Genomic DNA, 25,503 nt, shown 5'->3' with positions numbered 1-25,503 from the left:
ATTGTTTGAAAAATCATACAGTGTGGTTTTCTGGACTTTTGTTCCGTCACTCACAGTTGAAGAGAACCTATGATGGAAGAGACAGACTCCTACATGCTTTGTGTGGGAAAACCTGCAAAATCGGCAGTGTGTATCATATTCTGAATATTGTTATATATATATATATATATATATATACACACACACACACACACACACACACACACACATAAATATATATATATACACACACATACATACATAAATTCATTAATACACTGAATTGTTTGAATAAGATGTCCTTGTTATGTTGGAATAAATGTTAAATGTTTAACTGTAAAGTAATAATAATAATAATAATAATAACCTCTTTTTTTGCATTGAATCTGGGATACTGGGATGTTTGCTGAAATCGATTGGCTGGCCCTCCCAACATATAAAGAATCCACCAGCCGCCACTGCTTTAGGCGCTTCTATAATTGATTTAACGCACAATTCTTTTTTCACATTTGCATAAAGCTTCTCACAGGGAGCAGAAATGATGCTAAGAGCAACTTTGAGGAGAATCACTAAAAGAAACACATTGTTTCCCATTAGCAACAATAAGGAAATGTAACTCCGTCATTGGTCACTACTCGGAAACTTATCGCTTCTGGCGGGAGATTTCAGTTGCAACCCATGATATTTTACAACAATGCCAACTGGAAGAGAAAAAAAACACAAAACAGCTCTGTTGACCGAGTGATCAAGTGGCACTTAGAGTCCGAGTGGGACAAAGCTTGGTGATTAGCTCCCTCGTGTGCGGAATGAAACATTCAGCTCGGTTGGATGGTTTCAGGGGAGAGACCTTCAGCACTTGTGCATCTGTGTAAAGTGAGATAATCCCTCAAATCACACTCGTCTGAGGTCCATCAGTGAAACAGAGGGACTTGATTTCAGCCGCGGCTCCTCCTGGAACCAGATTAGGAGCCCTGGAACTCCGGGAAGCAGGTAGGGCATAATTACATCCATTCATTATCACCGGGCGCTGCCACCGCTCTATGAAGGTGCATCCGAGCGCTTTTGATGAATCTCCCCCTTTTAAATTAGCAGTCGCTGGTGGATTGCGAGTCTCCATCACTCCGGATGCTCCCATTCATCATCTCATTAGAACCCACGGCAGTGTTATACGGGCCCGAGGACCCCCAAAGAGAACGAGGAAGCTACGAGCTCCATCATAACAAAACGTTTTGCCATTTCTTTTGGTCAATTTTATAAACCACAATCTGCTCCCAAGGCGGTCTGATCACTCGTAGGGAAAAAGAAAGAAATAAAACCTCAATGTATCAGGGGCAGAGCGTAGCACGGGGGTTTACTACCATGTGTGTGTGTTTTATAGGAATGCTGCCCTACAGATGTTTACCTGAACGTGAGGTGATGTGATGTGGAAACCCCAGATTGATGTTTTTACTGCAGCGTGAGCAGAAATAAAAGCCCTCCGGTCCTGTCCGTTCCCTCTCCGTCACCCCTCACGCCCAGGTGGAGGAATCCTTCAGAGAGCGTTTTATTTTTCCTCTCCCACAAACTCAGCGGCGACTGCAATGGGGGCACCGAGACACCCGCCTCCCCGACCGCAACCCAAGCCCCCGTCACGCTCCAAACGCATCACTAACTGGATCTCCATGTGGTACGTCCATTACTGTAAAATACTCTGCAGCTCCCCATCCTCACACACTCACACACACACACACACACACACACACACTCACACTCACACAACTCCCCTTCTTAAGACTGCTTACGCTGGCAGTTCTGATGTGGGCCATCTCCAAGTTTAACATTAGTCTGGGGTGTGAGGGGGGCAGCCGGAGTCACGCCCATGACATTCGCTCTAATACAAGAAGAAGAAAATCTGCACACAACGACCGTTCTCTCTTTTTTTTTGGTAACCACTAATTGAGAAATGAGGAACGGCTGACAAAAACGCTCAGGCTTCACACGTTGAAACCATCCATGGGGAAATGTATATACGCGTTGCCAAGGACAACATTATTTACCTTTGGATTATTAATCTGTGTGCAAAGTTGCTGCCGAGAGCGGTGATTTATGAGCGGCGCCGCGGGGACCCGTCTCACCGAGGAGGCTCCGCTTTGTCCTTCCCACTCGGCAGCCACCGCCTTCTGTCGTTTCCAGGAAATGGGGAGCTTTTCTTTTTTTTGGGGGGGCGGCTCTCTTTTATTTGGATTTAGTCCTCGAATGTTCTGGGGAAATGCTGACGAATTCAATTCTCGTTGCCAAAAATTTGGAGCAAAAAGGAGAAAAAAAAAAAACCTGTCATTGTTTAAGGCCAACAAAAAAGGGGTTGATTTAGACTCAATTTATTATGATCTCTTCTTTGTGTCAACAAATAGTACCGCTGGCTTGGCAAACTGCTGCTCAGGCAAGACGGCGCCAAACCGAGGCCCGCCCTGCCTGCATGAGTGTGTTTGAGAGCGAGAGTCGGAGAAATTGTAATCGTTATTATTAACAATATTATTCAGCTGTTATTACAAATGAAATCCCTTGATGGTTGTAGGTTAACGCTTCGCAGTCTTGGTTCTGGTGCCTCGCTTCCTGCAGGCGGGCTGAACAACACCTCCTGGGTCTCCAGCAGCGAGGTGACCTGCCGGCTCCCTGCGGACTTTGTTAAATACTTATATACTTATATATACCTAAATACCTAATACTGCTTCTGATTGGTCGACTGTAGGTTTTTGGAATAAGACATTTTAAGTTGAACTTGAGCTGAAAACAGACTGAAAGGGTTAAAGTTGTTTGACCAAAACACAGACAACTCCCAGTCCCAGTTTGTAACTAGCTGTGAAACCAGCCGCTCGTCATCGGGGGGGAAACTTAATTTCATACTAATGACCAGCACTCCCCCTTATTTATGTTCAATAATAACTTATTCCCACCCTCTAAAAGCACTCCATCTTTGGTATTAAACCTCCGATGCCCAAGTCTGCAATATTGGCTAGTGAGCGTGATGAGCAACCCCACTCAGTGTGTTTACATGATGGTATACTTGGAATCTTTGCTTAGTCGGACTATGTTCTCTTTCGGGGGGAGGTGCTATTATCCCAATATACACATGTCAGTGAATAAATCGAATCATTGGCTGAAAGCATGTCATATCCAATACGATAGGTGGCGCTGTTTTCACTACAACTAGTTGTGATACAGCCATTTCCGCCACTACCAACAACAACAACATCAACATTACGAGAAAGATGGCGAGCGGAGAGCGAGGTGAAGCTACATCCCTCTACTATTTGTGCATGATGTTAATAGGAGCACAGCGAATGGCTGTGATAACGGAGAGAAGACGCCGTCGGGATCTCAAGCATGCGCAAAGACGCAAAGTCCAGTTCCTCATCCGATTCACCGTTACATGCCGCAATAGTCGCACTATCAACTGGATCGGATCGAGTTATCCAGGGGTGTTAATCGGATCGTAGTCGGACCGCACATAGTCGGACAAAGTTGTTGACATGAAACGGATAATTCGATTTCAGTTCGACTAAGCCAGTTATTCGAATCCATGTAACCACGCTGTGTGTGGTGGCCTGACAAACACCTAGAGCTCCAACCACACTGAGCCGTGGTGTCAGGACCCTTCCGGGGTGAGCACCTGGACCGTTGGGTGTGCCGTCCGCCGACGTGTGTTCTTGTTTTAGAGCAACCGGCAGCAAAGGCCACGGATCTGTGTGCAGGAGCTCATCACGTAGGTACCAATCAAACACATCTGTAAAAACAGATGCGATTTGATTCAGGTTGGCAGGTTACATACAACGTCCTTAAATGTGTATTAATGTGCCACCGGGCCCTCCCACTCACTCAGAAATAGACCTGTCATTCTGCCCCTTATCGTTGAACTCCTAACAAGACTGTTTGCCTGTGACTGACGTCGATATGATCCCTAAAGCCCCGGGCTTGGCACCAGAACGCTCCTAAGCCAAATTAAGCTGCTGTCATGCCCCCCCCCCCCCCCTCCCCACCCCCACCTTCAGCCTAGCGCTACCCCTGCCATGGGAACCCTAAATCTTTAATGACGACGGAGAGCTCGGCACGTTCCCACGGCACAAAAGCGATGACATCTGTCTCCGTAAGTGCTGCACTCCAGAGCGACCCCATTTGTTCCATCGCCGCCTCTTGAAAAGAAATCAAATATGAGAAAGTCGAGGGAGGGCCGCGACAAAAAAAAAAAAAGAGGAAGGAGGAGGAGAAGTCGAGGACGTTAAAAACAAAAGATCCTGTCTTTGAAAGAGAGGTTCACTTCCCTGTGCTCCTTAAGTGTTCCAAGGAGGTGTTAAAGGAGGCTTCTCGCAATGGTACCCCGGTTTCAGCACACCTGCTCACAGCTACCTCCAACCCCCCCACACCTTCTCCCCCTGTGTGCATATTCAAAGTTATATACATATATTATAGAGGCAAAAAGTAATGCATAGTGAACATCAAAATAATGTACAATTTCCTTAAGAATGTCTAATTTCCTTCTTATCTTGGTGCCAGTTGTATATATATATGTAGCAACTATATAGCAACTTTTTTGCTGGTTGTATTTGATGCAACATGAATAAGTAAACGTCTTCATCTTTGCCAGTCGGACAAAATGTAATACTTTAAACATTATTAGAACATGAATCCGTGGTAAACAGGCATTGTGGGAGCCACCTTCGTCACTCCGCCGGGTCCTTCCTGTGGAGGAACAAAGATGGCGGCGTCCATGCTGTGCAGGAGGACGGCTGCGTTATGCAGGACTTTAAAGGGAATTTCATGCTCAAAAACGGTGCTTTCTGCGGACTCTCCGCGCGGGCTTCCACCGCAGAGCGCGTCCTACAACCCCAGACCTCTACGGCTGAACCTCCACCGGCCCCACATCCCGGACAAGGACAGCGAGAAGACGCCCGAGTGGCAGAAGAGCAGCCGGTATGACAGGAAGCTATTCGGCCGCTACGGTTCCGCCTCGGGCATCGAGCCGGCCTCGCTGTGGCCCAGCCGCGCGGAGCTGGACAGGATGACCGCGGAGGAGAACGAGTGGCAGCCTCCGCTGGAGGTCATGCTGAAGAACGTCCAGGCCAGAGAGGAGGAGGAAACCCAGAGGCGGTTGGCGAAGTAAGTGATGCTAACGTCACTGCAGCTAACTTCAGTGAGTCAAGCCGTTTTGTTTGCTCCGAACTGCGAGCCGGCAGGAATATTTGCGGGCAGGATGGACGCAGGTTACTTCTCGGTATGTTCTACACACGAGGCTCAAACTGTGGCCCACAGGAAGAAGGTGAGACCGCAGAAACGGGGCGAGTATCTGTCCGCAACGCCGACCTCCATTGAGGTCACCTGACGCAGGAGCCATTTGGACTCCAGGCATTCAGAGGACTCCTGCAGCTTCTCTCTCGCGTCATGGGTTATATTTTAAATAAATAGTCATTAGAAATATGCAGCGTACCAGACTGTGATGGAGGAGCGGAGGATGGACTCGGTGGTGGTCTCCGCGGCCTCCGGAGGAACATCCTCTGCTGAGCCTTCTTGGTGATGGAGCTGACGTTGAGGTCCCTCACCCCTCCTGGGTGATGACGGCGCCCAGGAAGTAGAACGGGTGGGGGGGGGGGCGTTCTTCCTGAAATCCCTGCTGTCTTTTGAGCTCCAGTTTGTTGAGCCGGGTCACCAGGTGGTCACTCCTCCACCTGCAGGCGGGATCCTCAAAAACGGCTGATTTGAGTAATTATCGCACAATAGTTCTGGCCAACTATTTCTCTCTTGCATATACTTTGAATGTGACGGATGACCGGAGTAAACAGACTGGTTCTGCATTTGTGACATTAGTGGGAATAAAATACTAACTAATCGGGTGTGATTTGTGCATGGGGATGTTAAAATGGCTTTCATTCTGATGCAGTACAAAAAAAGCATTCATAATCGTGTTTTATGTAGTATGACTTTGATTTATATAAACTGCGTGACAGGGAGTGAATCCAGGCTTTTATAGTTCCTTCTGCGAGGACATTAACCCAATCAATTTCACTGCAGTCCACCTCGTAGCTGAGAGGACATCACTTTGCCGTATTAACATTTGTCTTCTCCCCCACCCCCTCCCATTGTAGAGAGAAACTCATTGCAGCCAACATGGCCAAAATGCCCAAGATGGTCGCCGACTGGCGGCGGGAGAAACGCGAAAGCAAGAGCAAGCTGAAGGAGGAGAAGTCGCGCCGCGCAAAGCTGCTGGCCGAGGCCCGGGAGCGCTTCGGCTACGCCCTGGACCCCCGCAGCCCCAAGTTCTTGGAGATGGTTGCTGAGATCGAAAAGGAGGAGAAGAAGAAAAAGAAGCTAGTGAAGCGCAGACTGAAAGATGAGCAGTTGGCGGCTCCGCCCGTCGCACCTCCTGCCGCCTCCTCGTAGTGTCCCAGATGAATGACTGTAATATTTGAGTGAGATGGAGGCTGCGCCGCACTCCGAGGGACATTTGTTGTAAAGTATCCCAATCAGTGGGGTCTTTGTTTTACCCGATTGGCATCTGTAAGGAGCTGCACATGCATATGTTCATTTCTATAAACATTTAGCTCTCATTGCAATAAATGAATTCCTGTGCTGACTGTTTTTAAAGGATAAATACAAACTAAAAATAATTTTATATTGAGAATTTATTAATGCAAACAGGTTTACATTTGGAAGTGTTGCAACGTCACACGCCTAAAGAACATAAGTTGACGAGCTTAAACAGTCTTTTCCATTGCAGCCATCCAGAATCCAAAATGAAAGACGTGTGCATAGAATACTGGCAGGGGACTGAATCCTAATGATCATCAGCCAGTTCATCTAATAGAATCTCTGATGTAAACACAGAGCTCCTAATAAAGCCACTATTATGCATTTTATTAAATCATAGCATTTCTTACATTAGATGTTTATTGTGGTCAACATTGAGTGTTTGATTTCCAATATAACATAAAAATATTGTAAATACAGTTTGCTGTACAAACTCCACTTTCCCGCTTTGATACCTTCTGTACCTTTCTTACTGTAGACCCCAAAAGGTCCACTTGAACGCAATGAGAAAATACCCAGCATGCACTTGTTGAACATTGATAAAAACTACTGCAGCAGCAATAATTGTGATTGGAAAAATGTCCAGATTCCAGAGTGTGAAGAGCCCTCCTCCTACATGCGAGTGTCCTCGTCCTCGTCCTCCCCCGGGTCGGCTTTGAGTTTGGCCAGAGCGGCGTGTACCCTGAACTGTGTGCGGGACTCCATGGAGTATTCTTTGTAGTTGTGTCTGCAGGTGAAAGCAGAGAAAACGCTCATCCAAAGTGTGCTGTTTCATTGAACAATCAGCTGAATACGTCACCGTTCATCCAAAGGGAGCAAAGGGTTGACGCACAATTCGCTTCAACAGCCCATTTTATTACCCCAAGATGTAGATGTAATCTATTCCCGCTAAGGATGCAATCATTTCCTTTTGCCGATATAAGGGTCCCGCATGTGTACAGATTAGAACACCCTAGGAAGCAAATTGTGTTTTGGGGCTACACAAAATAAATTGTATTGAATTAATAGGCAGAAGGCGACTTCTACTGGTCTCGTACTGCCATTGCACATAGTGGAGACCGTATCTGTATTCTGTAGCAGCCGGGACAAAAGAAGCAAAATAATTCTAATTTCGATGTAAATAAATATAAATGAATAACACAATAGTAAGTAGATAATTATATTTGCAATATCATTACTATTACAAAATAGAAAACTATACCTCACAATAGTGCTGCATGTGGAAGCTGTGCAGGCTGCTGGTCTAAGCTAAAGGACCCTTTTTATCAAAATCAAGTACCGCATTTATGTATTAAATGCATATTCTATGCGCACGGGAGAAAAACATCAACATTCCTCTTGGTCATCTTAGGTGTCAGGGCTCATCAGCAATGAGGCTGCAGTGAGGCAGTGACATACTTGGCCTTGTGCAGCAGCTGGATGGCCTCGTCCCTCCGGCCTTGGTCAATGTAGAGCAGGCCGAGCTCCACCAGGCAGTTGGGCACCAGGTAGTGGTCGAACCGGATCTTCTTTTCACTGAGCAAACACCGGGGACAAGGTGAATTAACGGATAGATTTTGACACGCGTATCAAGCGGCGGCACTTCAAGAGTGTCACCTAAAGGTCAGGTGACTTCATGACCTACGATCAGTGCGCTGTACCGCAGAAGGCTCCCGGCGTTGCATTCAGGAAACCCCCCCCCCCCCCCGAGCGGAGCTCACCTGGACAACACGTTGGCGAAGCTCTCCTCGGCGGCCTGGAGGAGGCCCTGGTTCTTCAAGCACAGGCCCTTCAGCAGGTGGATCACGCAGCGGTCGTCCACCGAGTGCTCGTTGCCTGCAGAGGAAGGAGCGGACACACACGGACGCGTCAAGGCCATCTCACTTTGCGGACGGTTGCGTTTGTAAGGCGAGCGGGTCGGGTTACCGGGAGACTCCAGCAGGGTGCGCTCCGCCTCCACCAAAGTCTGCATCATGCCCTCAGTGAGCTCCGGCCGTTTGCTGATCATACTGAAGCCGTTCCACATGTACATCATCTCCTGCAAAGCGGAGGGACAACGCTGTTGGACGGGCGTGACCGATAAAACGCGATGCGCATTCAGAGCGGCAGCGAGAAGCTTTTTACCAACACGGGCACCGGCAGCCGGATCGGGCAGCGGGCCTTGTACCGCCGGGCTTTGCGGATGGCAAACTTCTCAGTCGGGGGCGACTTCCCTGCTATCTTCTGCTTGAAGGTGGGCACCTGTCTGGAACGACACAGGGAAATAATGGACAGATTGGGGATCGGCGTGGGCCGAATGGGTGCAGATCTGTTACAATGATGTACTCCCCCGCCACTAAACAAAGCACAGCAAGGAATTAAACAAATACACTTGTGAATGTGAGTGTGTTTAAAGCGGCTGTCTACAAGTTAATGGCACTTTTGAATATTATATATAATTTCAATATTGACTAAAAGAAATCAAGACCTGATTACATACTCAAATTCACCACAGAAATAAAAAACAATTGGGTTTACCCCCAATAATACCCGTGTTTAAAAAACACTGGTTAGTGAGGTTAGTGCCTCAAACCATTTAAAAAGATATGTTTTGGCCACTTGGGTGCCTGCAAAACCAAAGTGAGACATATTAACACCTGACACCAACACGGAGCGACATAATCGTTCACTACAAAACAACTTCATTTTTGCTCCTTGTTTGGTCTCCAGCAGCTCCTCGGGGAAATGTCAATGATTTAGTCCTTCGCGTGCGCACAACCAGGTACACAAACAAGCGTTACTTTGTTAAGATAGTATCTCATGGGCCTCGGGACAGCAGCAGTGTGTTCCTGAGATAACAGTTACAGTGTGCGTGTGTGTTTGTTTGTTTACCTGAACAGCTCGACCTCGTCCTCCCCAAAAGGCCTGGCCTCGTCTTCCCGCAGCATGCTGAGGTAAGCAGCTTTCATGTAAACATACATGGCCTAGCAGGGAGAAAACAGGAGATGTTTTTGGGACACTTTGGTCTGTCCCAAAGACCCTCTCCCCTCCCCCCGGGTTCTGTACCTTGGACCAGAGGCTCTCCTTACTCAGCAGGTCGGCGTAGAAGTACGCCATCTTCCACAGCCGCTTGTAAGTGAAGCACCACATCAGCTCCCAGTAGCACATGTGGTGGAACTGTTTCCACGCCTGCTGGGCCTTGCAGCCGTCCTCGAACAGGGCCACGGCCTGGCAGCACAGCGGATTCTCAATTCAAGGTAACATGTGGCGAGTAATTGATGTACAAAATATGGTCATTTTGGGGTTAAAGCGTACCTTCAATAAGGATATGTAATGTAATGGCTACCACACACACACACACACACACACACGTTTTCCTATGTAGTTGCCATCTGTTCATACGGAAACCTGTTTTGTTGTCTTTTAAAAACTTTAAGGATATTTGAAACATTTCATGACACACACCTCATCAATGTTCCCCTTGATCTCTTCCGTCCTGCCCGCGAAGAAGAGGAAAATTGCTCCCTGGAAAGAAGAAACAAATGTAATGTGTAAAGTGGAGGCTGTTTGCCGTATTACAGTTTTACATCTGGTAGTTAAATAACTCGCTATCAGCGGACAGATCTCATGCATCGTGTTTAAGCAGCACATTTCCATTGGGGTTTGGCACACACTGTGTCGGAGCTCGAGGTTTGTTCTCTGGGATGGGCGGCATGTGGGCAAAAGGTGGAGTGTCAACAGGGACGTGCATTCCCGGGGATGTGAGTCAGGTGGAAGGAAAGCGAAGGAGTTTTCCTTCCACCTGACTCAGGTCAGCCATGACCATTAGCCATGACCAGTAATCTGTTCTTTGACTGTGTAAAATCATTAAAGTTCCTTTTGGAAGACTTGTTAAATTATCCAAAGGTTAGTTATGATACGTATAGGACAGGGTGGTCTTACAAAAAAAGATTCCAGAATAAGGATGACAACTTTATGAGATTCATCCTCAGAGTATAAAAACACCAGAAATAATTGTATATGAACCATAGTACCGTTCTGGTTTCTTCCCGGCTCGACACAGAGAATAACCTGCATCAAAATGAGCATCGTTGTCACCAAACAGATATTCTGACCCCATCGGGATGATATTTTGGACCATAGTCTCCAACTCTACCATACAATGAAATGATTGTTTGATGCCCCCATAGAGAAACGTGTCTTGCATGTGACGCAACATCTTATATAGTGGCTTCAAAATCCATAATTAACAAAACAAAGTAAAAACAAAGAAGCCGTTACACAACTAGTGATAAGCACAAGCTGGTGCACAAACTCTGCAGCCTCCATAAATGTTAACACGCCAAACATCTTCCAAACCTATCGACACTAAAATGGCATCTGTCAGACAACAAAATCTGGAGAATCATGTCAATCACAAGGTACTTGGTACACGCTCTACAACATCAGGAGAACACGTCCCCTTCTCACTCAGAAGGCGGCGCAGGTACTGATTCAGACTCTTGTCATCTCACACCTGGACTACTGCAACTCCCTCCTGCAGGTCTCCCTGCCACCGCCATTCCACCTCTGCAGCTCATTCAGAATGCAGCAGCTCGACTGGTCTTTAACCTTCTGAAATTCTCCCACACTCCTCCGCTCTCTTCACTGGCTACCGGTGGCTCATCCAGTTCTAAACATTGGTGCTCACGTACCGTGCTGTGAATGGATCGGGTCCAGCTTACATCCAGGACATGGTCAAACCCGACATCCGGACCCGCACTCTCCGCTCTGCATCTTATAAACTACTCGTCCCTCCCTCACTGAGAGCAAAACACTCGACTAGATGACAACTCTTTGCTGCCCTTGCTCCGAAACGGTGGAACGAGCTCTCTGAAGACACCAGAGAGCCTTCACATCTTCAGACTAAAGACACACCTCTCCAGACTCTACCTCCACTAAAAGACTAACTAATTTTAGCACTTAAATTGCACTTATAATGGCTCTTATCTATATCAAGTTGTAAATTGGCTTATTTAATGAAATTGCACTTGTTCTTCTGGCTTTGTATCCTTATGGTTGAATGCACTTATATTAAGTCGCTTTGGATAAAGCGTCAGCTAAATGACATGTAATGAAATGTTTGACTGTGACTGGACCATCGTTTGCTGCATGAACATCCTGCCGCATTGAAGAAGTCTTGAAACTGGAGACTGCTACAATGTTGGAATGGAATAAATCGAGAATAAATTGAGAATGATGTTGGATCATTTTCAATACAATGACTCTTCTTTTTGCATCACCCCAAATTGGCCGGCTGATTTCAAACAATCAGTGTTTGTTGCCATGACTCATCGTTGTCACAGAGCGCCGTCGATCGCACCCATCAGGATTGACACGTTCGATAGCCGGCCGTCCGGACGCAAGCGTGATTTAGAGAAAGTGGGTGGCGATCCTCAGTGACACTCACCCGTGGGTACCGGAGACGGAAAGGCTTCAGCAGCCTCTCGGCTTCGGTCACCTCCCCCTCGCCGGTGCCTGAGAGGACAGAGCAGAGACGAGTCACGTGACGTCTGGCAGGTCACCGCACAGGTCTGAACCTTCTGAGGGGGGGGGGGGCGGCGGCCCTACCGAGTATGAAGGTGAGGAAGGTGTAGTAGCAGAGCAGCAGCAGGGCGCACAGCATGGAGCGCAGATTCATCCCCGTGGCGCCGTCGCACAGCAGAGACAGACCGTATTCCTGCACAATCCCCCCGAAAAACAGAAGAACAATGAGTGGGACACGGGTGGGCGAGTGAAGGACAGGAGGAGACGCACGCGTCGCACCTTGTCTCCGGAGAATCCCGCAAACTCGAGAACCTTGAGTATCCGTGGAGGAAACAGAGAGAGCGTCTGTGAAGGAGGAGGACACGCGGTTACACACAGGCAGCGGCGGCGCATGGAGGCACCGTGCCGCCAGACGCACCAGGTTAAAGGCCCCGATTCCAAAGGATATTCCTCCCTCCAAGTGCACGTGGCTGGCTTCTTTGAGCGAGCTCGGGGAGTTTATTAAGGAATGCAGTTCTCTGGTGGAGAAAACAAAACAAGAACGAGTTTAGAAGCAGCTCAGAAATTGATGTAGAAAAACTGTATGCTGGAGATTTAACACGGTACTTTCACATGTTAGGGGTCTCGTGTGATTAAACCATAATTACCCAACCAACCGGCTTTTGCCGTCATGTCAGCCCCCACCTCATGCACAAGGCCTATTAGGGCCTTAATCAAAGAATCAAGGTAACATTCTCAGAAAAACTACAGTGAGAAAAAAAATTTGAGAGAGAAAAACTGAGAAAACCTGTAATATAATTAGCTTTACTCTTTAATAAGTCTCCCAAAATATAAAAGGCAGAATTGGCAGGGTCACTTTTGGAATAAGTCTTAATGAAGATTACAATTACACAAGACAAATATCTCATTACTTACTTGTAAATTAGGTAACTGTTCCGTACTTTGATCCCTCCTTTGATGAAGCTCACCATGTTCTCGTCCTGCAAAGATAAAATACAGAAGTGAACAAGGGCCACAGATTCATTTGGCAAGAGCTGCTTGGATTAGATGTCCCTTTACGAATAATAGATGAAACACGTGGAATTTAAATTTCTGAGTCAAATACAGTCCTGAAAACCCTGATAATGTGTGAACCTTTGGTGACCTACACATATTTAAAGATCTGTAGTTCATGTATGAGTTTTAAACAGCCTACTGCACCTGTAGGAAGGTGAGAGCGGCTCTTTGGAGTTGGCACTCTGCGTAACACACTTCAGCATGAAGCTGCACTGCAAAAACACACCCATAGACACACACAAACACACACACGCACGCACATTTAGTAATAAAACAACACAAAATGACCCAATTCAAAAAGCAATAAAGCATCAGATCCATCCTGCATGTCACCAGCTGGGTTAGTAATGCCGGTCTGTTTGGCGGTTTCTCCACCACATTGGCCGAGTCTGAAATAGCTCAGCCGCTATCGGGCAACGCCATTTTTTTGCGGACATCCGTGTCCCTCTTGCTGACCGTTTGTCCTGTTGTATTGTCACTTGATCTCCACTTGTCTTTCAACCAAAAATTTGCAAAGGGATTCAATATTCCAATCAGCATCAACGCATTTCCGAGCCAACTGCTGATTTGGGAATGTTAGCATGCTAACACTTTGTTGGCACCGTCATTTGCACACAAGGCTAAACGCTAACTTGTAAAAGTGGCTGCCAGTCAACCAGGCGACCAGGCAGGCACCAGCTGTTGCTGGAACATAAAGAACACGGCTGTTGTATTTAGTAGGCTTATATTTTTGTTATATGTAAATGAAATTAAAAAGGGGCGACCTGATCTTTTTAAGTTTTATTTTATTTTATTATTTTCAGACCTTAATTAACCGACCGTTGTGTGAGAGAGTGGGAGGACGTGTTTCCACTGGAGTATATGAGGCCTCTGGCTGAGAGGTTGGCGTTTGATTGTTCTAGCTGTCATTCATATTTGGGTAGATTTTAGCTTGACGTACCAAATCTGGCATTGCAGCAGCCCGTGTCTCGCGCTAATAGAGGAGGACTGGGATAAGAGTGCGAACCCAAGTCAGGTATCGTTTTCTGATTTCTCCTTCCCGGCTCTGCCTCAGGTGAGAGGTGTGCTTCCACTTAGCGGAGTCCATGACACCAGAGATGGTTGAGACGGGGCGATTTGCACACAGGGTCTACAGTAAGCGAGGAGTCAATCATAGATCCAGGGGGATGATTATAGGGAGTGAGTGTATTCGGGGTTAATAAAAGGTCTGATCTGTGGAAAGTGAAGAAGATATTAGATTTAGACAAGTCGAACCTATATATATAAAGACTGATGCCAGCGAGGAGGATTTAGTGGGCTTATATTTTGAGTAATTAAGACACTACGCAGATTTATCAGTTACCTAAATAAGGAAATTGCAACATGTGTATGTTCCGAATGCTTTGCAATAGAATGTTGTTGTCCAGCTCAAAGGTGCCTTGACTCCGCATACCGGAAAAATGAAAAAGTTTTTTTTTTTTTTTAGATAACTCAGGTTAAACAAATTAAAAATAAAACCCTGTTGAAAACAAACTGGATGTAAACGTTATGGCCCATTAAATAAGGAAGAACAATCTGTGTACATTACATATTTTTTTCATTGCATTCACACTTTTTTCGGGTGGATTTCTTACCTTCAGTGAGCGAATTGCCTCCAGACTTGCTCAACAAACCCGAGGACTTCCGCCGGAACCTGAAAAAAAGATAAAACTTCATCAACAAAAAATAAACCAATTGCGTTCCAAATGACCCAATATTTGCCGACAGCAGTCAATCCCAAAGTGTGTCCAGCCGCCACATCAGCTCCCCTGATGCAAACGCAGGCAAATTGAGCCATGCAAATCGTCTCGGTGATAAATTTGCCTATTATGGCTCACGGGCCGAGGAAGAAAGTTGGCAGCTCATTTAGAGCGTAAAACAATAATACACATCTACGTGCACGTGAGCCTCCTCACTTGTGGCAGACCTCCTGGGCACTCTTCATGGTTCGCCCCGCGTTGCTGATGTCATCTGGCTGGAAGGTCATCATGGCCTGCATTTCCAGCACGGTGGCGTAAATGAGAGCGTGGTACATGCTCTCGTTTACTCTACGGAAGGGGGACACGCAGTAGCAGCAATCAATACACTTCGCGCTGTATGCAAACAGGAGGCGAGAGGCCAGCTACTGCGGCCCCGTTTGCATTTTGACGGCGAGAAAAGATAAGGAATATATGTATATATAAATATATGTGCTGTTCTTTATTCAACCTATCTCTTGTCTGAGGCCCTGCCCAGTCACGTCTTGTGTTTATTTTTGCTTGCCATTCCAGGCTCTCGGATCGGTTGGACCTCTGGGCGTCAGCTTAAGCAAACACCTCGTATCCTGGAGAAGCCAAAGGCCTAAACGGGGGGGCAACCGCCGCGCGTCACGGGAAGCGCCGACGAACGGAGCTTCCTCAACATCAGCCCGAGCTTACACAGAAAGCAAATAGTGCTGACATCATTCTGAAGTGCAACACACAGAACGTGCTAAAACCAAAGAAAGTATACAGGAAACTCAAGGCGGCCCGGTTCAGAGCCTTCCGGCGGAGCCAGAGCGACTGGGGGGGGGGGCAGGTTAGGTTGTGTTACCTCGGCCGCAGCCTGTCCAGGCTCTCCTTGAAGTGGTTGTTGAGGAAGAGGTCCAGGGCCTCCATGCACTCATCCAGGCACTCCTTCAGAGTCATCTGCGACGAGCTGCACCACAAAACACAAACGTGGAATGTGCACAAAACGCTTTCAAAGTTTTTATCACAAAACACATGATGTAATCATAGAGCATCGTCACACTGAAGCAACATGAATATACTACTAGTTAATAATCTGGGCCGTTGTTTGGACTGGTCCCAGCAATTCCTTAGTTATAAAATTGTTTTTGTTTTTATTTGAAAATAATGTTTTTAGATAACAGTACTGTAAATTTCAGGTGCACACAGTACAGCACTGAAGCCACATGAATACACTACTAGTTAATAATCTGGGCAAAATGAAGTGTAAGAAGTCAGCCGGTTTGTTGACCAAGACCCTGCCTCTGGCTGAAGTTGGAACTATTTCCTGACAACACAGAACTTACGTCACAACTTGACAAGGAAACGATGAATAAATGTAGCGTTTCCTGGTCAACTGAATATTTCAGCAATATTCACTGAGCAGGTTTATTTGGACGGAACAGAATGCAAAGGTTCAAGACATGAAATCTTATAAAGAGAAACTTTTTGCCGTGTCAGCTGCCCGTACTCACTTTTCTGCAGCATTTGCGTCTTTCCCATTGGACATGTTCTCTCTCTCCCCGGCGCGCGCCCCCACACCTGTTAGCAGCTCAGCGGGTCCTCGCGGATATATCTGTATTTATTTATATTTAATTGCATAGATGATCAAAATGCATTTACCACTTCACAACATCGCCTCTATCGTTTAAAGTCAGGTGCTCCTTGGTGATGGCACGCGCTCTGCGGAGATCCTGAGCGAGCGCCCCGTCGAGTTGTATCTGACTCCTCCCACGTGACGTCACTGCCACGCACACATCAGGAACGTCACGGTGCGAATGGGTCAGGTGCGAGCGAGCGGCTCCGTTGTTTGGACTGGTCCTAGCCATTCCTTAGTTATAAAATTGTTTTTGTTTTTATTTGAAAATATATATGGATGGATATATATGGATATATCATGTCTGTACTGCATATGTATATATATATATATAATGTCAGGTGCACACAGTACTGTTATCTACACTTATACTGTCTTTTCCAGCTACATTATTTCAAATAAAAACAATTTTATACTGGATTAAGTATGTATGGACAATTAATAAAGAGTGTTAACGGTAATTATTAATTGTTTTGACACCATCATGTCATTCCTCGATAGCTTTCCCGTATGTCCGCTCTTGGGGAGATTTCTTGTGAAAACCTGAAGTCATTGAATCCTTTCTTCTGAGGTGGTAACTACTTTTCAACACCACAGCACTACAAGACCCGTCATGCAACCCGAGACACTGAACTTCCGGGTTTCGGGTCACGTGGTTTAAAAAAGCTGAAATGTTTTGGTCTGGCAGTCTCTCCCCGTGTGAGCCAGTTTGTTTGTAAGAAGCCTTTTGTGTCCGTGTCACTTTACACCCGCTGGTCGAGGTGAAAATGGATGCTTTGCACAGACACCGCGCACTTTATAAAGGAACTACTCCGCCATGGAAAGAAACGTACCGCAAGGTGAGCAATATAGCTGGCCAATGCTAACTTGTAGCTAGCTAACTAACGTTAGCATGTCGGAGATCCGCGGGTCCCCTCTCGGTTTATTGTTTTCCTTCCGTGTTTCGCAGCGATGTGTGGACCGGCTGCAAAACAGCCGCACGCGGCTTCTGGAGCGATATCGCCAGCTGGGAGAGAGTCCGCAGCGGAGCTCCATCATCGTCCAGGAGGTGATGGAGGAGGAGTGGACCGCCCTGCGATCCGAGGACCGGAGACTACCGTCGCTGTGGGGCCCGGAGGGCATGGCGGAGGTCGGTTACTCGAGGGACCTTCTTCATAAAACATCTCAACGTCTGTTTCCATGAAATCGGCACGAGTCGTGTAACCGAGTGGAGGTCTGCTGTCTTTTGTCTGTATGAGCAGATGTTCAGTGTCACAAAGGAGTACGATGAGCTCGCGGTACTGGAGGAGATCCAACAGGAGCTCGTGTCTCACGGTAACAAGACATCTTCAAACTACTGACATGAAAGTGATCAAAGTGAATGTGCACCGCGTGGTTAAGACATTTGGAAACCTGTGTTCCCCAGAAGTGTCAATTATTGACGAATATGAGCGGAACCTGCTGTTTGAGCAGCAGTACATATCGTCTGTTGTGGAGGGGATGGAGGACTCGTATATCATTTGCCCCATTTGTCACATGTGAGTCGGTTGGTTACTCATTTTCAACTCCACGTCGAGCTGCTCAAACACTATTTGCATGGTGTTTTTATCTTTCAAGCTGCACTTCCATTCAATAATTGTAGAGGCAAACATCTGGAAATGTTTCACAGCTGGCTTGTGCCATGTCTGTTGATAACAACATTGTGATTTTCTTGTCTCACAGGAACAACCTGAACATCAACAGTCATTTTATCTCCTGCATCTGTGGACTTTACATTAACACTAAGGTTTGTTTTATTACACAACACACACACACACACACTCCACCTTTTTATATGAAGGAACTTTTCTTCAATATAAAATTAGCTGCTAATGGCTCATTTGCAATAATTTGAATGAATAATTAATATTACTCTTTGCAATTTTCTCCTGTGGTTTTAAATTTTATAGCAGGTTTATTAAGTGATTTCATGTAATGGCTTTACCTTTTTTATCTTCAGAAACGTCACATCTCCCCCGATGTCCTGAGGAGTCTCCTGGAGTCCAGAGTGTCGGAGCACATGGACGACTGTCCCCACAACCCGGTTTTCTCTGTGGCTCCGGACAGCGACTGCTCTCCCAACCTGATGATCAGCTGCAGTGTAGGACACCGTTTCAAGCTTCCGCAAGTTAACACCCCAAAGATAGCTTTCCTGACCGCTTAAAATAAACAACTAGTTGTCGTCGAAGTTTTTTATTGTGTTCTTTTTAATTAAAAGACGTCCCACAGATATTCTTTGCTGCTTGCCAGTATCACTCGTGACTTAACTGATTTTCTCTACTTTCAGGTCTGTGACTACCTGTCCATCGTCCTTTAAATGCAGATGCGGCTTTCACGAGTGACTTAACTTGTGAAATTCTATTTTTATTGCGGCGTTCGCTCTGTTTTTGTGAAATAAAGACTATTTTTATATGTAATACATTATTTATGTTTACTTTGTGCCAACCATTGTTCTGAAGTCTGGCCTGTAAACAGTCTTCAATATGTCCTCTAGTCGCAGTAACAGACTACGGGACACTGAGCCAAACGTCCAGCCTTGAAACGCAAAGCTTGGGTTGCGTTTAAGCAGAGATTTTTATTACGTTGCAAAATGTCCCTGTATTGGATTTGCCTCTATAAAGTCATATTAACGTACATTAAGGTTTCTTATGGTACATTAATCTGCAGCGTTAAAGTCCACTCTGTGCATCCACCCTTTTTGTCTGATGGATAAAGTGACAATGCCAGCAAACATTTTAAGCAACTTTGACTTAAATTGATGCGTGACCTTCATTTTGCAATGTAAATATTTAGTTGTAATGCACTGTAGTTGTCTGAAACGCAATGTTTAACCACTTTCAAGTGTGGAAATAAAGGTATTTAGAATGTATACCAACATGATTTATTGAAACACAATTTGTCAATTATGAAAAATATGACTTACTGTGACACTAAGGAATGGTAATAAAATACATTTCTCTAGGTCCACTGATACTAATGATGAGCGACAAAGGATGTCTAGTGGTCCTAATAGCGTTTTGGGGCGATGCAGAACTCCTCCGTCGTCGCTAGGTGGCGACATTGTTCCGTGCGCGTGAACGACCTGACCGGAAAGCGAGCCGGCGCAGCGGACCTCCGAGCGGAGGCAGGCGAGAGCAAAGATGGCAGCCGCGGCAGTGGCTGAGTTTCAGAGAGCACAGTCGCTTCTTGGAACAGACCGGAATGCCTCCATCGATATCTTACATTCCATTGGTAAATATACTCGGCACAACGCGACGCGAGGGAAGAACCGCCGCCCCGCTAAAACACAGAAGCGACACAGCCGCCCATCAAGCGTGGAGCAGCCGAGTTAGCCAGTCTCCCTGTTAGCCTGGCTAGCCGCTAAGCTAATGCTAGTTCGCTAGCGCAGCGCTGGCCGCCGTCTTTCTCTCTCTGCGTGCACAGTGAGTCAGCAACAGCGGCCTAGTCGGCCAGCAACACACCGGCTAGCTTCGAGCTAACGCTAGCTAGCCCGGCGCATTGCTTGACAGCGGGCTAGCTAGCGTTAGCAGCTATTACTCGTCTTGTCAGGGGTCAGGCCCACATGGGAATTAATACTCAGTTAAACACCTACTCTGTCACAGCCTCTAGTGTGTGCTTATGCTCATATGTTGACTATTAAAGCGTAGTTACATAGTTGCCGTGATTGCTTATTGTTTAATGTGACAGCTGTGCTACTCTAAAACTCTTAACGAGTTGACACAAAGCTGGTCTCCATGGAGACAGAGGGACAGCGATCAACGTCAGCTTTTCCTCTGGCCGTACAGCAGTGATTCATCGCATTGTGTGTGTGTGTGTGTGTGTGTGTGTGTGTGTGTGTGTGTGTGTGTGTTGTAGTTAAGCGGGACATCCAGGAGAACGATGAGGAGGCTGTGCGCGTTAAAGAGCAGAGCATCCTGGAGCTGGGGGGCCTGCTGGCCAAGACGGGACAGGCTGCAGGTAAGGGGACACGACGCTCATCATCTGGATGGACACACGTGCACAGACACACACAGCTTTAGTTATGTCATACTGTGCCAAACACATGTGTAAGCCTGTCGGTCAAAAGTGGTTGTGGATTTGATATTTGAAGAAAGACTGATTATGTGTGTTAATAATTGTGCCTCGTGTTTGTTGTCATTAGATCTGTTATCAAATTGTGAATACCGACCCGCGAGGTGCAGTCAGCGATTCTTCTCCTCTGTGTGGAGTCCAGGGAATGTCACCCAATGGTCCTAACCCCCGTGTGCTGCACTTGTTTCTCCTGCTCAGAGCTTGGGGGTCTGCTGAAATATGTGCGCCCCTTCCTCAACTCCATCTCCAAGGCCAAGGCCGCCCGGCTGGTCCGCTCCCTGCTGGACCTGTTCCTGGACATGGAGGCTGCCACTGGCCAGGAGGTGGAGCTCTGCCTGGAGTGCATAGAGTGGGCCAAGGTGGAGAAGAGGACCTTCCTCCGACAGGCGCTGGAGGTGAGACTTTCGCTGGTGGCGGTTGGCGTCGCCGAGGAGGTTTGTTCACACAGCCGGCCTCTTCGCTTTGGTCTGGGCCATTTGTCTGCACCACATAACTGCGACAGGATGCCTGATGCTGTGGGTCCAGTGCTTCCCCTACCATTGAAGAAGGGGGGCACGACCCCCCAAGAAAGTCTGGGAATGAAAACATTGGCAACACAAGCGCAGGCCCTCTCGAGGTTTTTTTGGTGGCTGTCTGGTTTAGTTGTTTGTGCAAAAAAAGTAACTCGTACTCGCAATCCGACTAAATGGGAGAATCATCGTTATTTTACCATCCGAACCCCTTGCGATGTCCCGCCCCCTGGAACGCAGACTGGCCAATCGTACAGTAGCGTCGGCCTGCTGGGGTCCAACCAGCTCTGCTCTGTAAATTAATGTAATTCAGATTTTTTGTTGGAAACACTAGAAAGATCCTTCACAGCATGCTGCAGAACCCCTCTGCTTCAGTGAGTGCGTTCTGTGCTAGCTTAGCGAAGGGGTTCATACAGCCGTCCAGAGCAACATGCTGAGGCAAGGAACCGTGAAAACATCAAGCGGTACCTTCCAAATATCACCTGAACAAAAACAGACCTTCCTACCTTCATTGAATCGTCCGGTCGGAGGGAAACGTTAGAGGGACCCAACCACTACTCGCCCCTAAGTTGTGTATCTAAGAGAAAACCTACGAGACCACAAGTTTAATCATCAAGTGAATTATTGCTCCCTCCCCTCCTCCCCCCTCCCCTCCCTCCTCAGGCTCGTCTCATCTCGCTGTACTTCGACACAAAATGCTACCAGGAGGCTCTACAACTCGGTGGGTGTCGAATCTCCTGCAGTTTTCCCACATGATTCATGTCTAAAAGCTCAATGAGAGCGGAATGGAGGACGTTTGTGTGAGTGAACGCCATGCTTCCCCCCTCCCCCTTTTCCCTTCTCCCCGCAGGGACGCAGCTGCTGCAGGAGCTGAAGAAGATGGACGACAAGGCGCTGCTGGTGGAGGTGCAGCTGCTGGAGAGCAAGACGTACCACGGACTGAGCAACCTGCCCAAGGCCCGCGCCGCCCTCACCTCCGCCCGGACCACCGCCAACGCCATCTACTGCCCCCCCAAGCTGCAGGCGGCTTTAGACATGCAGTCAGGTGTGTGCGGCTGTCTGGGTGTATTCAAGGGAACATGGAAGTGGGGGAAGCTGCTCCTCTCCTACGTCAGGTGACCTCACATGTGACGCCAGTGCGCGGCTGTTTTCCAGGAATCATTCACGCAGCGGAGGACAAGGACTGGAAGACGGCCTTCTCCTACTTCTACGAGGCCTTCGAGGGCTACGACTCCATCGACAGCCCCCGAGCCGTCACCGCCCTCAAGTACATGCTGCTCTGCAAAATCATGCTCAACTTGTAAGTGGTACATCGGCCCCCCCGGCTCCACGGCCAAAGCCCCTGCTGCCCCGCAATGTCTGATGCGTCTTGTTTCCTTTTCAAGGCCAGAGGATGTCCAGTCTCTCATCAGTGGGAAGCTCGCACTGCGCTACGCCGGCAGACAGGTAGCCGCTCGGCTTCTTTCCCCGTTCATAACATCTGTGGTGAAGACAGCCAAGGGCCAGTGTGTGGAGGGGGGGTGTCTTCAGTAGGCAACACTGTCCCCAGTGTCTCGGTGCTCCTTTTGAATGGAATGAGCTTCAGCACAGCCTCCTTAAAAGGGAATACCTCGTTTTTTTTACAAATTGCATGGAAAATCTGCTTATCATTGTTAATGTACATTTGCTTCCCCCTTGATCTGGACTACCTAGAAGAGATTTTGTGTCCCAAGACCGTCCTCTAAACTAAGGACAAATAAATGACATTCTTTCTGTCTCCTCTGCGACGAGCTGCACCACAGCTGTAGCGACGGCAGCTACGCCTTTTAACTGGGCCGATAATTGCTCTATTTCTGATGAATGTGTCCACAACCACCTGATTATATTCTGGTTCTACAGACAGACTCGCTGAAATGTGTGGCGCAAGCCAGCAAGAACCGGTCGCTGGCAGACTTTGAAAAGGTTTGTGTTGGGAGTGTGATTACTTTCTGGAGGCTGTTAACTACGTCTATGTTCCCTTGCAACATTATTAATGAAACCGCCCTTCGCCACGACAACCCTCCCCAAGGCACTAACGGAGTACAAAGCAGAGCTGAGGGACGACCCCATCATCAGCACCCATCTGACCACGCTGTACGACACCCTGCTGGAGCAGAACCTCATCAGGGTCATCGAGCCTTTCTCCAGGGTCCAGGTGTGTGTGTGTGTGTTTATTAAAACAATGGGCACGACCGGTCAGATTCCTTCACATGTAGGAACTAATGAGGCCTTTCACCATATTCACTTGTACAGGACGATATATTGTCCCAGTGAACAACGGCGTTGTCATTTTGAGAGTCAAGTTCATGTCCGTTTATCGTATTTCCGAAAAGCTATAACAATATAGGTTTAGATTATTATTATATAGTGGATGGTCATTTCAGTGGAGATAAGGTAGTAGAGACACTGTATTGAATAAGTGTCCAATCAGTGCTCGTCTTCCTTTTCTCCGACAGATGGCCCACATTTCGTCCCTCGTCAAACTATCCAAGGTGTGTTTCCTCTTTCTCATTTCATCAGAGCTCATCACGTGGTGGCTCCTTTTACCCTTTTTCTTTTGATGATCAAAAATACCCACATATAATATATAAATACCCCGGTGTGTTTTGCAGGGAGACGTGGAGAGGAAACTATCGCAGATGATCCTGGATGAGAAGTTTCACGGTATGTCTGCAGCCCAGTGACTCCGTGTAGCACTTTGTCCTTTGAATCAGTGAGTGTCCTCCTTCACACCGTCTCTCTCTCTGCCCCCCCTCCCCCCCCCCCCCCCCCCCACACACACACCTTAACCCAACAAGGCATTTTGGACCAAGGCGAAGGCGTGCTGATCGTCTTCGACCAGCCGGCGGTGGACAAGACGTACGAGGCGGCCCTGGAGACCATCCAGAACATGAGCAAAGTGGTGGACTCGCTCTACAACAAAGCCAAGAAGCTGACATAAGGTAAGCGCGGGAAGCGCTGCCCATGTGGGGCCCCCGTCCGCCAGGTAGTCCAAATAATACTTACTAATATATGTGAATGAATAATCGGTAGGACGAGACTCACAAACTTTACCTCTATCCAACATGATACAACATATACAACCTAATGCTTTACAACATTTGTTCCCCCCCTCAGAGAAAGTGAAACTGTGGATCTCGCCCCCCCAGCCCCCCTCCAGCCAGGACCTCTGCTCACTCACTCACGTCGGCCCGGGAGGACGAGGAGGGTACGAACACTTCAAACGACACAGCGAGGAAATGAAACCAGACGACCCCCCCCATCCCGGCCTCTCTTACCCCCCCCGCCCCATCCCGGCCTCTCTTACCCCCCCGCCCCATCCCGGCCTCTCTTACCCCCCAATCAGACCGGGGCTCATCCGACACGACTTGGACAAATTCCACCTTTGCATTTCTCCCACCTTCGCTACTGTATGTCCAATTTAGATCCCCCCCCCCCTTTATTTTTTCTGTTCTCTCAGCGTTGGCCATCAAGGAATCTTGTAAAATAACAAAAGAAAATGTACACAGTACTTCTACATACGTGTGATATATATTCCGTGTAACCGGGGTCGGTTGGTTTCTCTCACCTGACGGTTCTCAAAAACTGAATGTTTGCCCCCCCCCCCCCCCCCCCACCCCTCCCTCCCTTCTCCGCCCCCTCCACCCACTCACAATGCATTCTGGGATTACGTGGACCACATGGGGGATTTTCTCTTCAGTCCACACGGGACCACGCCGCAGGGGGAGGAGGACATTGATTGACACCCCTGCCCTCCCCCACTTCCTGTTTGTAGATAACATTACCAATCAACTCTGTTCATCCGAGGCCCGATATATTCACCCACGTCCTCAGACGTCTTCTTTCTCTCTCTTTCTTTGTTTTTTTTAACAATGGGTAAGAAGAGACACTGAGAGCGCGGCTGGTCACACAAAGTGCTTTTGAAGCGGCCGGAGAAAGAACTCTGCTCTGAGTCGGGCAGAAGAAGAAAGCTGTACATTTTTTGGGAACTCATTTTTTGCGATGGACTTGAAGGGTATACGACAAAAGAGAAAGAAAAACGCTAATAATGAATAAAAAAAATTGTAAAGTTGTAAAATGTTCTGAAGGCGAGTTTCAGATGTATTTCCTGTATGCAGTTATATTACACGCCAGCAGCATCAAACTGGAACATGTCGGGGAATCGCGCTAAAGAGCGCATGCAGAGTGGTCTCAACCTTTGGCCAAAATGTGTCATTTAAAGAGAACTACTTCCAAATGTATACATGTCATTCCTACGAGATTTAACAGTCAACAAAACTATGTATTCGCCCACGAAACACTTGCGTATCCCTCCCGAATCCAAGAACTGACCCAAACTTGTGATGTCCTCGAGTGCCCCATAATCCATGAACGTGTAGACGTGCTGAAGCTGAGGAGGGAACATCTTTGTTGTTGCAGCAGCTGACGCCTTCGTGTTTGAGGTTCCCTT

General features: G+C 47.5%; 4 protein-coding genes across 6 annotated transcripts; 3 read left to right on the top strand and 1 right to left on the bottom strand.

Annotated features, from left to right (window-relative positions):
• Positions 1 to 4,605: 4,605 nt before the first annotated feature.
• gadd45gip1 (growth arrest and DNA-damage-inducible, gamma interacting protein 1) lies at positions 4,606 to 7,098 on the top strand. The gene is made up of 2 exons (XM_040190796.2): positions 4,606 to 5,112; positions 6,096 to 7,098. Exons 1-2 carry the CDS (start codon positions 4,712 to 4,714, stop codon positions 6,388 to 6,390), a joined length of 696 nt encoding a protein of 231 aa, XP_040046730.1. The 5' UTR covers positions 4,606 to 4,711; the 3' UTR covers positions 6,391 to 7,098.
• LOC120827707 (tetratricopeptide repeat protein 39A) lies at positions 6,615 to 17,067 on the bottom strand. Of its 2 annotated transcripts, XM_040190790.2 has the most exons (18): positions 16,316 to 17,067; positions 15,667 to 15,771; positions 15,012 to 15,143; positions 14,691 to 14,749; positions 13,222 to 13,289; positions 12,937 to 13,001; positions 12,440 to 12,539; positions 12,301 to 12,366; positions 12,106 to 12,214; positions 11,945 to 12,012; positions 9,961 to 10,020; positions 9,562 to 9,723; positions 9,388 to 9,479; positions 8,641 to 8,761; positions 8,443 to 8,554; positions 8,238 to 8,352; positions 7,936 to 8,052; positions 6,615 to 7,264 (listed from the first exon to the last, which is right to left on the bottom strand). In XM_040190790.2, exons 1-18 carry the CDS (start codon positions 16,348 to 16,350, stop codon positions 7,150 to 7,152), a joined length of 1,701 nt encoding a protein of 566 aa, XP_040046724.2. In that variant the 5' UTR covers positions 16,351 to 17,067; the 3' UTR covers positions 6,615 to 7,149. The 2 variants fall into 2 exon arrangements, with proteins under 2 accessions (XP_040046724.2, XP_040046725.2); XM_040190791.2 differs by lacking the exon at positions 15,012 to 15,143 and having other exon boundaries at positions 16,316 to 16,620.
• On the top strand, positions 16,759 to 19,324 carry rpain (RPA interacting protein). Of its 2 annotated transcripts, XM_040190795.2 has the most exons (7): positions 16,759 to 17,276; positions 17,387 to 17,566; positions 17,679 to 17,751; positions 17,843 to 17,954; positions 18,139 to 18,202; positions 18,416 to 18,556; positions 18,743 to 19,324. In XM_040190795.2, the coding sequence occupies exons 1-7, from the start codon at positions 17,205 to 17,207 to the stop codon at positions 18,770 to 18,772; spliced, it is 672 nt and encodes a 223-aa protein (XP_040046729.1). In that variant the 5' UTR covers positions 16,759 to 17,204; the 3' UTR covers positions 18,773 to 19,324. The 2 variants fall into 2 exon arrangements, with proteins under 2 accessions (XP_040046729.1, XP_040046728.2); XM_040190794.2 differs by lacking the exon at positions 18,743 to 19,324 and having other exon boundaries at positions 16,855 to 17,276; positions 18,416 to 18,685.
• Positions 19,197 to 25,131, top strand: LOC120827708 (26S proteasome non-ATPase regulatory subunit 11A). The gene is made up of 13 exons (XM_040190793.2): positions 19,197 to 19,686; positions 20,311 to 20,412; positions 20,725 to 20,921; positions 21,699 to 21,756; positions 21,886 to 22,080; positions 22,191 to 22,335; positions 22,421 to 22,481; positions 22,914 to 22,976; positions 23,083 to 23,208; positions 23,510 to 23,545; positions 23,666 to 23,717; positions 23,852 to 23,995; positions 24,171 to 25,131. The coding sequence occupies exons 1-12, from the start codon at positions 19,596 to 19,598 to the stop codon at positions 23,992 to 23,994; spliced, it is 1,269 nt and encodes a 422-aa protein (XP_040046727.1). The 5' UTR covers positions 19,197 to 19,595; the 3' UTR covers position 23,995; positions 24,171 to 25,131.
• Positions 25,132 to 25,503: the final 372 nt, after the last annotated feature.

This window comes from Gasterosteus aculeatus, chromosome 11, assembly GCF_964276395.1.
Source record: "Gasterosteus aculeatus chromosome 11, fGasAcu3.hap1.1, whole genome shotgun sequence".
NCBI classification, from domain to species: domain Eukaryota; kingdom Metazoa; phylum Chordata; class Actinopteri; order Perciformes; family Gasterosteidae; genus Gasterosteus; species Gasterosteus aculeatus.
The sequence above is the reverse complement of the archived record's forward strand: the minus strand, read 5'-3'. Positions and strand labels throughout refer to the sequence as shown.